Source organism: Trachymyrmex cornetzi, unplaced genomic scaffold, assembly GCF_001594075.2.
Source record: "Trachymyrmex cornetzi isolate Tcor2-1 unplaced genomic scaffold, Tcor1.1 scaffold248, whole genome shotgun sequence".
NCBI lineage: Eukaryota > Metazoa > Arthropoda > Insecta > Hymenoptera > Formicidae > Trachymyrmex > Trachymyrmex cornetzi.
The window spans coordinates 2,128,026-2,141,574 of NW_017297144.1; the positions used below are offsets into that span (position 1 = coordinate 2,128,026).

The 13,549-nt window shown below is 33.6% G+C and overlaps 2 protein-coding genes across 2 annotated transcripts; both read left to right on the forward strand.

Moving 5' to 3' along the window:
• Positions 1-2,136: 2,136 nt before the first annotated feature.
• LOC108761383 (DTW domain-containing protein 1) lies at positions 2,137-3,784 on the forward strand. Its single transcript, XM_018507877.1, has 4 exons — positions 2,137-2,453; positions 2,913-3,053; positions 3,130-3,319; positions 3,414-3,784. The coding sequence occupies exons 1-4, from the start codon at positions 2,226-2,228 to the stop codon at positions 3,782-3,784; spliced, it is 930 nt and encodes a 309-aa protein (XP_018363379.1). The 5' UTR covers positions 2,137-2,225.
• Positions 3,785-5,928: 2,144 nt separating this feature from the next.
• Positions 5,929-12,155, forward strand: LOC108761455 (glucose dehydrogenase [FAD, quinone]). Its single transcript, XM_018508024.1, has 5 exons — positions 5,929-6,093; positions 9,628-9,858; positions 9,980-10,150; positions 10,266-10,921; positions 11,180-12,155. The coding sequence occupies exons 2-5, from the start codon at positions 9,660-9,662 to the stop codon at positions 12,023-12,025; spliced, it is 1,872 nt and encodes a 623-aa protein (XP_018363526.1). The 5' UTR covers positions 5,929-6,093; positions 9,628-9,659; the 3' UTR covers positions 12,026-12,155.
• The last annotated feature ends 1,394 nt before the right edge of the window (positions 12,156-13,549 follow it).

The window sequence follows — 13,549 nt, forward strand, 5'->3', positions numbered from 1 at the left end:
AACCAATCAGACAACAGGATTCCGATGATACGAAGCAAAATCCATCGGAATCCTGTTTTCTGATTGGTTGCAGAGCGTTGTACGACGAAAATCGGATGCAGGGTGAATCCAGCATAAGACAACCTTCACAGAGGATTTCTTTATTAATACTGTTCAAATAAACGCGTGACCTCGCGCAAAATGAGTCATTGAGTCAAGCACGATACGCGTCGCTATCCACCCCCCTGTTACCCCGGATCTACAATAGGTGCCTTAAGCCGTAAGAAATTGACCAATTACAATTGAATTCGAGAAGAATAAGCGACTGGGATTCGCCCATTTCTTATGGCTTAAGGCTTAAAACCCTATTGTAGATCCGGACTTACGCGACTCTATCGTTAGGGTATATCCACACAACTTGCATAGCCGCATAAACATATACATAAAGAAAATTATCCAATTGCAGTTCTCTTTTAAAGTCGTACATAAAATGTGATTGGATAATTTTCTTTATGCATACGTTTATGCGGCTATGCGAGTTTGTGTGGATGTACCTTGAAGCGGAGAGCACAGACTCTTGCATAACGCATAACACATGAGGCATAAGAAATTGAACCAACCAGAGTTCTCTATTACATGGAAGGGAAAGAAACGGAGAACTTCGATTGGTACATATTCTTATGCATTACGTGTTATGCGTTATGCAAGAGTCTGTGCTCCCCGCTTTACAATGCGAGGGCACATAACAAATCGCACTATATCACGAGCCGAGCCAATCGGTGATACCTAAACGTCCTAAACGATTAGTTGACGCGGCGGTTGCAGGCGGCGTTCTTGCGGCACGGATACTTGCAGCGCGAATTATACGCGAGCTGATGATGCGCCACGTGGTAACGCAATGGAGTGACGCCATGGCATCGAATATGGCGCCGCGCTGAGATAGCCACGTGGAATCACACAAATCTCTTACCTGCGTAGGGAGACGCGAATGATAATGCAATGCAGCAATCACTAGGGTCTTCGGCAGTGGATGGAATCCGGTCCTTCTCTCGGCAGCTTTGCGGTTTCCTTGCGTCTGATTCACTCCCGGTAATTGGAATAAGGGACAGAGGATATCGGGGGTAGCAAAAAGGAAGGAGACGCGAAATAACTCTTCTGGATTTCAGTAACACGTGTTACATATGTTTATTAATCCAACGATGGGCTGCACAATAGATTAGAGAGAGAAGCACGATTATTTCTATAAAATTATTACAAATCGCGAAAATATTCGGTTGAAATATTAAATTTAGAGATATATTAAGATATTAAATTTAGAGAGATGCGAGCTGGGTAACACGTGGTTAAGAATTATATTAGGCACAATATGATTAGTATAATTTGGTTACGCTAATACAATACGCTAAACACAAAGAAAATATAAGGATTAGTGCAGGATCGATGCTTACACGAAATATACAGGGCGTTAATAGGACCCTGAGAGGAAAATTTAAAAGAGATGTTAAGGGATGAGTCGGATTACGAAACTTAGAAAAATGAATGGCTCAGCGGGAGCCGTCAACGCTTAGATCTTTACATACTCGAGTCCGGAAACAGAGAGAGCGTGGGAGACCAAGGTCCCAAAGGATTAAGCGTCCCACACCCCCACTCTGTATGCTCTTGCGCAACGGGAACTCGGAGTACTAATCAGAGGAAAGAAAAATGTATGGTTAGATTTCCAACGAATTTTAATGTTGAGTGGACGTAACAACCGCTTAGTGAGCTCTTTCATTTGATTGGCATATTCCATTAGATCTTAAAATATAGACCAATCAGATGAAAGTGCTCCATCATGCGCGATACGGAACGCACCTCCAATCAGAGGAAAGAAAAATGTATGGCTAGATTTCCAACGAATTTTAATGTTGAGTGGACGTAACATACGTATATGGCCGTGGTCCGAATCATGCTGACAACGCTCATGATCATTGTTTGTCTTCGTTTAACATTTGACAAACAACAAGGATGAAATGATTTTTAAGCGTTGTGAGCGTGTATCGGACCGCGGCCTATATATTCCACATTTTACTACTCTAAAGGCTACTACTCATGAAAGTTGTTTAATAATAAGGATTCGCCATGCTGATGTACATATTTGTTCCGTGACGTTATCAGGTTTATTTACCTATGACCGGGAATTATGTTCTGTTATTATAAATAAACACTGATATTTTAAATATTTCAATCATTGTTAAAAATATATAAGTATGGCGGAAAGCACAGTTAAACATTCTACTGACAACTTGTCGGAGTTGGAGGAAAAACAAAGGACAATCGATGGAAATCCTTTTTGTTACTTAAAAATTAATGATACGAGGGAACTGAAATTGGTCGAATCTAGAAGAAAGTGTGATTTATGCCAAAAATCACGGAAATTTTTCTGTTACACCTGTTACCATCCTGTTCTTTCATGCAAATATTATCCACGAGTGAAGGTATATAACGATTGTCACATGGATAAAACTGAATTTTTATATAATTTAACGTTAATTTAATCCTTCTGTCATGATATGGGTAGATATTTTCGAATTTTAAACAGTTAACATTTTTATATTTTTTGTTATAATGTCTTGAAAATACCTTTTTCAACAACAATTTTGCACAGACTTTATCTCATTTTCGATTTTACATTTTTAACAAGAGCTCTGTGAAACACAGTAACAAAAAAGTAAAAAATTATGCATTGACAGCCCAAGCAGAATATAAATCATCATGATATCAGAATGAAATAAAAAAGACTCTAAAATGATTAATAAAAATCGCTTCTCAATCAGTAACGATTCATTTTAATATCATTTTGACATTATCATGACTTGTTTTGCTTGAGAGAAGGATTAAAATGTATTCTGTACCATTGTTTCAGTTTTATAATTACTCTGCATTACTTTTTTCAGTTGCCAATTAAAATCGACATCATTAAGCACCCTCGCGAAATACCTGGTAAGAGCACAGCTATCCATGCTGCAATAATTGCACCGATGGATATAAAAATCTATACATATCCAGATTTTCCAGAAATATCAAATAAAGAGGAAGTAAGAAAAGTAACGATAATCTACTTTCAAGTCTTAATTCTTAATTGGTTCTTAACTCGATGGATGCTACTTTCAGACTGTTTTAGTTTTTCCTGGCAAAGATAGTGCAAAGAATATAAGTGTTAAGGATCTTTTTATAAGAAAAGAAGGAAAAGATGATGCTTTGGGGGAAAGAACAGAGACTGTATGGCCCATAAAAAGGGCTATTTTCATAGATAGTACATGGCACCAGACCAAATCAATATATAAAGACCAAAGATTGAGAGGTAAATAAGAAAAAAATTTGGTTTTTATAATTATTACATGCACATTTTTTGTGTCACTGTTAAAGAACTTACTGTTTTTATATAATTGACACAGAGCTACGTTGTGTGGTATTAAAATCAAGGATTTCTCAATTCTGGCGACATCAAAAGGACAGTCCCAGATGGTATTTAGCAACAATTGAATCAATTCATCAATTTCTAGTGGAATTACACACATGTGCTATTGGAATGGATGAGGACTATGAAGAGACTATAAAAAGATATCTAGATGTAAATGATATTATAAAGAATACATGTTATACGGATTACATACATCAATGCTCTGGAATTAATAGCGAAGAACTAATGCAGAAATACAATGGACAGTATGATAATCTTTTATACTTTTTTAAATACATGTTTGAACATATTCATTCCATGTACAATCGTAATCAATTAAAGGCTTATAAGAGGCCACTCACATAACTACATTTTCTTACATTAAGTTCGTTTATATCTGATTAGGTTGTTGATAAATTTTCAATCATGCTTACACTATGTTTCTGCAAATTGTGATACTTCTAAATTATGGGATATATTATATACTCTTATAAAGTTATATGGGAAAAAATATTGTTCAATGCAACCTTAAAGTCAGTTCTATTTTAGAATTATTTTCATAGTTCGAGATTTATAATATGCAAAAATATGTGACATTTCTCAAATTCGAAAATGTTTTGCAATTTTTTGTTTTTGTACTCATATATACTATAAAGATAGTAGCAAAAAAATAAATAAAATAAAATAATTTTTTTAGTGTACTATGGTTGTGCTAAGTACACTTTTATTCTTATGAAAAATGTTAGAGTTTTTTATATTGTATTATATGTTACTGTATATACATATATCATATAAAAAATCCACAACACTAGTACATATGTACCTCATTGAAATTTTATCAAATGTATATAATTCAGTATTACCTTGTTTTATATTAATATTTAACATACATTTAATCAATCTGATTTGTAATATAGTAATATCTGACATTTTATTATTCTCTTTTACTGTCTGCAACGTAGTCGTATCTATAGAAGAACACAAATTAGAAACCAAATCTAATGAAAATTTTTATTAAGATTTTCCACATAATTTTTTATGAAATCTGAGCATAATATTGAAGAAAACTTATAAAATCCGAAGTGATCTGCAGAAATTTAGATATTTCTTTAGAAATTTTCACATAAATTTAAAATATAAAAGTTTTATTTTAAATATGAGAGAGAGAGAGAGAGATATGAAAATCTTTCTCACGCCAGAAAGACCAAAGATAATAGATTTTTAAGCCTTAAACCATAAAATATGGACGAATCACAGTCAATTATTCTCCTCGCACTCGACTGTAATTGGTCAATTCCTTACAGCTTAAGGCTTAAATCACCTATTGTAGATCCGGACTTATGCCCCTATCAGACTAATGCCTGCTGCACATTGGACGCGATGAGCGACAAGCGATATCCAATGAAAGCTCTGCTTTTTCTTACACGACGATGGAAAGCAAAGCTCTCATTAAATATCGCTCGTCGCGCGATATCTAAGTGTACATTAATGGATGTGGTGCATATCTGTGCTAATAAGAGCTGTCAGAATTGACAGCTCTTATTAGTACAGATTTACCTGTAATTTGCTAGCCCCGGTTTTCTTTAATTTTTTATCATAAATCGATATCATAGAATTGCTCTGATCCATTGAGACGATTGAGACACCATTACGTCATCAATTTTGAAATACTCATCACGCTTTTTCTCGTCGTCATATTACATTATACATATCATCGCGAATATAAAAATCATTCTCTATCATTGTATACCATTTAAATTTCAATTCAATAATTCGCTATAAATTTCGATATAATGATATTTTAATATTTCCGTAATAAAAGTAGGATACTTCAAATTAATTATCATAAAACTAATTGTTGCTTCAAATTGCTAAAATTTTGGAAAACTGCCGTTTATATTTACAGTTGAAAAGTGAAAAAAATTAAAAACTTTACATGTATCGCACTCTCCAAAAAATCACTTAAGTAGCGTTTCTTTAATTTTCTAAAGAAAAAATCGTAGACAAAAGTTATCAATTTTCTTGAATTTTTTATCCACGTTTATCATACTTTCGCATTTTGTTAGTTGACGCGTCATCCATGTACGTTTTCCGACTGATGCCACAATTCTCAAAGGCTAGCAGAGAACGACGACGGAGAAATGACAACAGGATCGAAATGAGGAAGATTACCAACGTATCGGCATGAGACGAACAAGGAGGAATATTGAAAGACAGAGAGAGAGAGAATGGGGGGAGGGAGAGAGAGAGAATCGATGACCGTTATGCACCTCACGAGTTTACGGGACTGTCGTAAGCTGAAACCATAGCCGATACATATTCTCAATGAAGTGCATGGCTACATGCAGTTGGGGCTGTAACAAGGTCACGATCAGTATCACTCTGCTTTTCGTCGAGTAACGTTCGGATGTTCCGTCTCTTTATTTATCAATTGATCAGCAGATCCCATATCCGCGATCCCGTACCTGCTCGCATTTATTTCACTTCGATATTTCAATACGACGGAAGAATTATTTTTATATATTTTTTACAGCTCGTCAAAAATTATTACCGAATGTGTTTAAAGTGTACTAAAACAATACATATTTGCTTTCGTGTTGTTAAATGTATAAACATATCGGAAACGCACGCAAGCGGATTGACTTCGGTAAAATCTAAATAAGATTCGAAAGAAGGTAGGCGGACAATTTATAAGGCAAATCTCTCTATTTCTGTTTCTCTCTCTCTTTTTTATGATAATAGAAGTTCGATGATTGAAAAATGGGGATATTTAATATGATATATATATGTGTGTGTGTCGAACTTCTATTATCACATATATATATATATATATATATATATATATATGTGTGTGTGTGTGTGTGTGTGTGTGTACGTTAAAATCATCTATATATAACTTAAGCTTCTTTAGAAAAAGAAAAGTAGCTCGTACTCTGATAAAATTCTAAAGTTTATAACAATGAGAAGTTCAAAATGCGGATTTAAAATAGTAAATTATAATAACTTGCAATATTTCCATTTTATTACGATTCCATATTTTTTACAAGGATTAGAAAGGAAAAACTGGGACATTTATGGCTAACTTATTTACAACATAAGTATTTTGGAACTCAAATGAATAGAAATACGAAAGAGCTATTCGTCATGTTGAATTCAGATGTGTTCATGAATTCAAATGAATATGAAAAATCAGAAGCGCGAATTCGGAAATGTCGAAATAAATTCATTTCTGTTCATTTCAATTTATTCTCATTTACTGGAATTAAAACTTTTGAAACTTGTAAATATTTCAAGATAAATATTGGAAACTTCTAGAACGTATACATTCTCTACTGTTTTTCAGGAAGTAGGCAATTGAACCAGCTTTCCTTTTCGAAGAGTTTAGCTTGTGTTAATTCATTTGTTTTGTGTTAATACAAAACAATGCTTCATATTTCTGTGATTTTCTCATCTTTACTTATAATTCGGTTTCTGAATTTTCTCATCTCTCTCTCTCTCTCTCTCTCTCTCTCTCTCTCTCTCTGTCTCTCTAATTTCATCAAACTTCTAGTACGTTGGCAAAAGAAAAATAGGTTTAAAACAAAAAGTTTATTATAAGAGTCACGTGTGTCGTTGTAGCAATTTCCAGAAAAAGGTCAAACTTTTAAAATAAATGTACATTTTATTTACAAACTTTCCGCATAAAACGCTACATTAATTTGTTTAGTTAATATCGCCGTCATAATATGATCAAAAATCAATGAAGGAATGCATTATCATCACATTTTGTGTAAAACATATCTTGTTGTGATTTCTTACATGACAATCTGTTAAACAAATAAAATTTTTTAACAGTAGCGAGTTAAAGAACATTCACGAAATAATTATGAATAATACGCAGATACGTACAAATTCACTTGAAATGACTTACAGATTTGAAAGTTTCACGAGTAATTGATATTCATTTTGCGCTGTCAGATTGCTCAGACGTGACTTCCTCTTCAATTTTTAATGTAATGTTGCCAATTTATTTTAACAATATATCACGTTGGTTTGATTCGGTTAGATGTTTTCTAGAAAAGTTCTCAATTGTCTTAATCGAAAAAAAAGAAAATAAATAGCACTATTATTTATATCATTCGCATTATACGAAAAAAATTCTTTGAGAAAGTTGTAATGCTACTACGTGACAATCGGAAATATTTTTTAGGAAGCATCTTCTTTAGAGAGTACAAATTAAAGAGTCACGTTTACGAATTAGTAAGTTTATTTTTATAGTCCGAGTTACATCATTTTATCGTTACGTTATTATTTAATATATTTATTATATTTTACAAAATAATAACAAATATTTACTATCTTTCATTCTATTTTGAAAATAATCTTTGAAATTGCTATTAAGAAATTAGAGAAATTTTATTATTCATTGTGTGTATGTATACCTGTTTTTTATTTAGTATATTTTGACGTATTATTCATAAGAAAAGATATACTAAATATATTTTTTTATATCTTTATTTTTATATGAAGATTATGCGTTTCGCGGATTTTTTTCGTGTCCAGATCCATTCTTGAAATCCCAACGTTTCGTGAATTTTGCAGTCCACTTCATTAGAGCGAGGAGCAGCCTGATACTACTCATTGTCAGTATCAGGTTGCCCCTCACCTTGATGAAGTAGACTGCAAGGTTCAAGAAACGTTGGCATTCCAAGAATGGATCTGGACACGGAGAAAACCTGCGGAACGCATAATCTTTATATAGAAAACACCCGTGGAAGCCTCAAGAATATCTTCATTTTTTTTTTAAATCAGAAATATAAGTATATAAAGCTCATTTTCTTTCTTATTTTCGAAAAAAAAAAAAGAATTTATAAAGTGCTGTAATCGTGTCGATCTCACGCTTACAGTATACGCTTACTTTACCGTATCTTTTAATTTGTTCAGTGGTATAATAAGAAAATAAATACTGCATAATGAAATATTAATACATTTGCAAATTTTCGCGTGCGTCATAACTATAATATCGGATTATATGCGTAATTTATGTATTAAAATATGCATGCAAATATGTATTAAAAAAGACCAAAATATGCATAAAATATGCACTATCAAAAAAGAAGAGACTTAATTTAAGATATATATTTTATTACTTTAATGTCAAATTGAACTAACCCAAATCAAATTATCTCTTTGAATTAAACAAATTACAGCAAAATATTGGAAAAATCAACGAAACATAAGAATTTAAAAATCGACGAAACATAAGCGTTTATAACTAATTAATTACATTATATTATAATTTATAATTCTTATGACAATACACTACAATACACTTTTCTAAATTTTCAATTTGAAATTTGTGACGCTTATTTTATTTAATTTTATCTTACTTAAGATGGTCTTGAAATAAGAACCGACTATGAATACCGACCATCGTTTTCAAAGTGCGCGTTTTACGTGCCTATTTCAAATTACCATATTTGTAAAAGTTTTGGCGTTTTATACAAAAATATGCACTTTCAATAAAAAAAATTATTATTATTATTATATGCAAAATGCTGCGAACAGCCCATTATATTTGCATATGCATATAATCCGATGTCTAATCATAACTAAAGCTGGGCATGTAAAAGTAAAGTATTAAAGTCTACTTTTATTTTGCATATTTTGGATATATGTATCTTTTTGAGTATATTTCTTGTAAAATTGCATATTTGCTCATATAGTTATAGTATTAACAAAAAAAATTCTTTGAAAAATTAAATATTTAAAACCTAATTTTGTTTTCAAATTATGTCATTTATGTTAATACTGTTTTATATATTTTTTGCTCAAAGTTAATTAATTTGTTTATTTTATTATATTTTCAAAATTACTTCTTCCGGTTTTCATTTAATAAATATATTGCATATTTTGCATCTTATACAAATATATCATTGTAAGTATTGACAGTGTTCTGTAAGAAATTAAATCTTCTAGATTTAGTTTTGTATTAAAAAAAAAAAATAAATAAGTTTGTGTTAATACAATGTTGTATTTTTTGCTTCAAGTTAAATTATTTGTTTATCTCATTATATTTTTAAAAATATTGCTTTCTGTGCTTTTTTAACTTTTTATATTGCATATTTTTACATTATTTCCTAATAATAGCAAATTTTATGCATATTATATATACATATATTCTTATTTTTATGTGCATATAATTCCTAGCTTTAGTCCATAACTTTTAGCTCTTCACTAAGAAGCACCGTGAAAAAATAAAATGGGCATCGAAAGCTTTCTGGCAGGAGGTTTGACTTCAGCATCAACTAGTGGACTTTCATTCTTCTTTCCGATTCTTGCTGCGACAGTTGCCTATTTTCATTATGAAGTTCTGGATAACGAAGCACGACCAATCGACATACCGTCAGAGATGCTATTACCTTCGTATCACTTTATAGTGATAGGCGGTGGTAGTGCAGGTACGTGTACGTGTTCGAAACTCTCGTTATTTTCAAACACAAGCGCAATATTTTATAAGAGCATAATACAAAGACAAATACACTTTTTTCTATCATTTCCTTCCTTTTCTTTTTGCATCAGGAGCTGTAATTGCCAGCCGTCTGTCCGAAATTGAAGATTGGAACGTATTGTTGCTAGAAGCAGGCGGTGACGAACCTGAGATCTCGGACGTACCTCTTTTCGCCGGATATCTTCAACTGAGCCAGCTGGATTGGCAATATAAGACTGAGCCACAGGGTGATTCATGCCTAGGTATTATGATTTTTCCGTTATTCCTCCATCACCCTTTCTTTATGCTTAAAATATTCAAACAGTGTCTCGGTTTCTCTCTGTCATATTTCTTTTTTACGTTATTAAATATTTGTAGCAATGGAGAACGGCCGTTGCAATTGGCCTCGAGGTAAGGTTCTGGGCGGAAGCAGCGTGCTTAATTATATGCTCTATTTAAGAGGCAACAAACAAGATTACGACATTTGGGAACAGCAAGGTAATCCTGGCTGGGGTTCGCGTGATGTCCTGGATTACTTCAAGAAATCCGAGGATAACCAGAATCCTTACTTGGTTCACACACCGTATCACACGAAGGGCGGATACTTGACGGTGCAGGAGGCACCGTGGCACACACCCTTAGCGGCGGCCTTCGTCGAAGCTGGTCAAGAAATGGGATATGAAAATCGCGATATCAATGGCGAATTTCAAACCGGCTTTATGATCGCTCAGGGTACTATTAGACGTGGCAGTCGTTGCTCCAGTGCAAAAGCTTTTCTTAGGCCAGCCAGACTTAGGAAGAATCTGCACATAGCAATGCACGCGCACGCGACTAAAGTGCTGGTGCACCCCAAAACAAAGAATACCTACGGAGTAGAATTCATCAAGAACGACAAGGTTTTTCGTGTGCGCGCAAAGAAAGAAGTGATTATATCAGGCGGGGCCATAAATTCGCCGCACCTACTTCTGCTGTCGGGAATTGGGCCGAAGGAACATTTGCGAGAGCTCGGTATTCCCGTGATTCAAGATAGCAAGGTTAGCGCTTTAATTTTTTCATGCAAAATTTTTCAATGTCTTTCTCTCTCTTTCGGGATTTCCACATTTTTATCGTTTAAAATTATATATATCTTATATATGTATATATATTAGATAACTTATATATGTACATATATAAGATAACTATAACTTATATATGTTATATATGTACATATATTAGATAACTTTATAAATCAGTCGAATTTTCAAGCAATCTTTATTTTATTTAATCCATACGATTTATTTCCGTGTCTTTAGGTAGGCAGCAATTTGCAGGATCATATTGGCTTGGGTGGACTCACATTCATGGTCAATCAAGAGGTTTCTATGGTGGAAAAACGACTTCAGCACATCCAGACGTTGATGCAATACGCTGTACTGGGCAGTGGACCTCTGACGGTGCTTGGAGGTGTTGAGGGCGTCGCCTTTGTCAACACCAAATATGCAAACGCTTCGCTGGACTTTCCCGACATCGAGCTGCATTTCGCTTCCGGCTCGACGAATTCGGATGGCGGCAGGCAACTGAGGAAAGTGCATGGACTAACGAAGAAGTTCTATGACGCTGTTTTCGGACCGATCAACAACAAGGACACATGGAGCGTGATTCCTATGTTGCTACGACCAAAAAGTCGCGGTGTAATCAAGTTACGGAGTAAAAACCCGTTCGATTATCCTCTCATTTATCCGAATTACTTCAAGGAAGCGGGAGACATCGCCACATTAGTAGAGGGAGTGAAGATCAGTGTGGCCCTGAGCAAGACCAACGCTTTCAAGCGATTTGGAAGCGAGCTCAACTCACGACAGTTTCCAGGATGCGAACATATACCCATGTATACTGATTCTTACTGGGAATGCATGATCAGGTACTACAGTTATACCGTCTACCATCCAGTTGGCACATGTAAAATGGGTCCTTACTGGGATCCCGAGGCTGTCGTCGATCCGCAGCTTAGAGTCTATGGAGTAACTGGGTTGCGCGTGATTGATGCCTCAATCATGCCAAACCTCGTAAGTGGAAATACAAACGCGCCAGTAATTATGATAGCCGAGAAAGGCGCAGAAATGATTAAGGAATATTGGTTGAAATTTCCGAAGAACAGATAGCTAGCGAATAACAAGATGAACCTGTACGCTTATCTTCATGACGACGAGTAACGAAATATCTGATAATACGAGAACATTAGTGCTGTCGACACGAAGACTTAAAAAAAGAACTGAAAATTCTGGATTTTACAATTTTGTTATATTTTTTTATAAGCATATTACCCAGACAGCACACAATATTTATCAAAAATATTTACAAAATATTTATAAATATTTATAAGATTTATTTTAAATATTTTGTAAATATTTTTGTGGTCTTGGATTGCACAGATTATAAACATTTATTATAAATATTATGAAATATTATGAAATATAAATGTTATAGTAGTAAGAACACAATGTAAATCGGAAGCCATCCTAAGCCGAAAGGCAAGGATTAAAATAAAATAAAATAAAATAAAAAAAATAAATGTTATAGTAAATGCTATGAAAATACTTAATGAAATATTATAATTCAAGTAAAAAATACTTATCAGAAATATTTATTTATATTTGCCATAAATATTACATGAAATATTTAGTCTATATTTTAATAATATTTCAAATAAAGCTTTATATAAAATATGTATGTAATATTTATACAACATTTAAAAAATTGAATATTAATAAATATTTATCATAAATATATTCTGTACTGTCTGGGTAGTATTATAATATTCGAATAATACAATATAATATTCTGTATATGAGTCATCGTATATATTTACGTATACCTAACATATATGTATATGTGCTAAAATTACAAAAAGGGGGGAGGGCAACCTCCAATGATCTTGACCTTAACATACATTGCCAAGATCATGATTTTGAGTGACCTTTAGGTTTTAATCATTGTTCCTTATTCATTAAAAACTTATTAACAAGTTTCATAAATATATAATAGAATATAATTTATGGCCAGAAGATATGCATTTTGTAAGTAGTATAAATACGTATATTTAATCCATGACACGCACATTGTAAAATATAAGCGCGGATACATGCAGTAGGTTTCGCGCCCCCCTTCTTACGGGGCTTCACTACCAAAAAAAATTAGACACAGGTTTGGGTTGACCCATTGACATCTAGAATGGACCGCTGATGGCAATGGTGGGGGTAGAAAGACGATTAGAGTGAGAGGCAGGAATAATAAGATCGTTCTTTCTCTGTTTACTGAAGCCTAATTGGTTGTTGTTAATCCAATAACCAATCAGGCTAGTTAGAAACAACAGTAAACAGAGAAAGAACGATCTTATTATTCCTGCCTCTCACTCTAATCGTCTTTCTACCCCCACCATTGCCATCAGCGGTCCATTCTAGATGTCGATGGTTGACCCTTGTTTCGCATAGAAAGTTTGTAAATTCACGTGGAACCAGTGGAACTATGAAAAAAAAGAGACCGAACTTGATGGTGCGCGAATAGAAAAAGTGGCCCTGATTCGTGTCTCCTAATTGAAAGGGAATAGTTTCTCATGGATGAACATTTTGTAAGACAATACATTTGTATCATAGGAATCCTGTTTTCTGATTGGTTGCAGAGCGTCG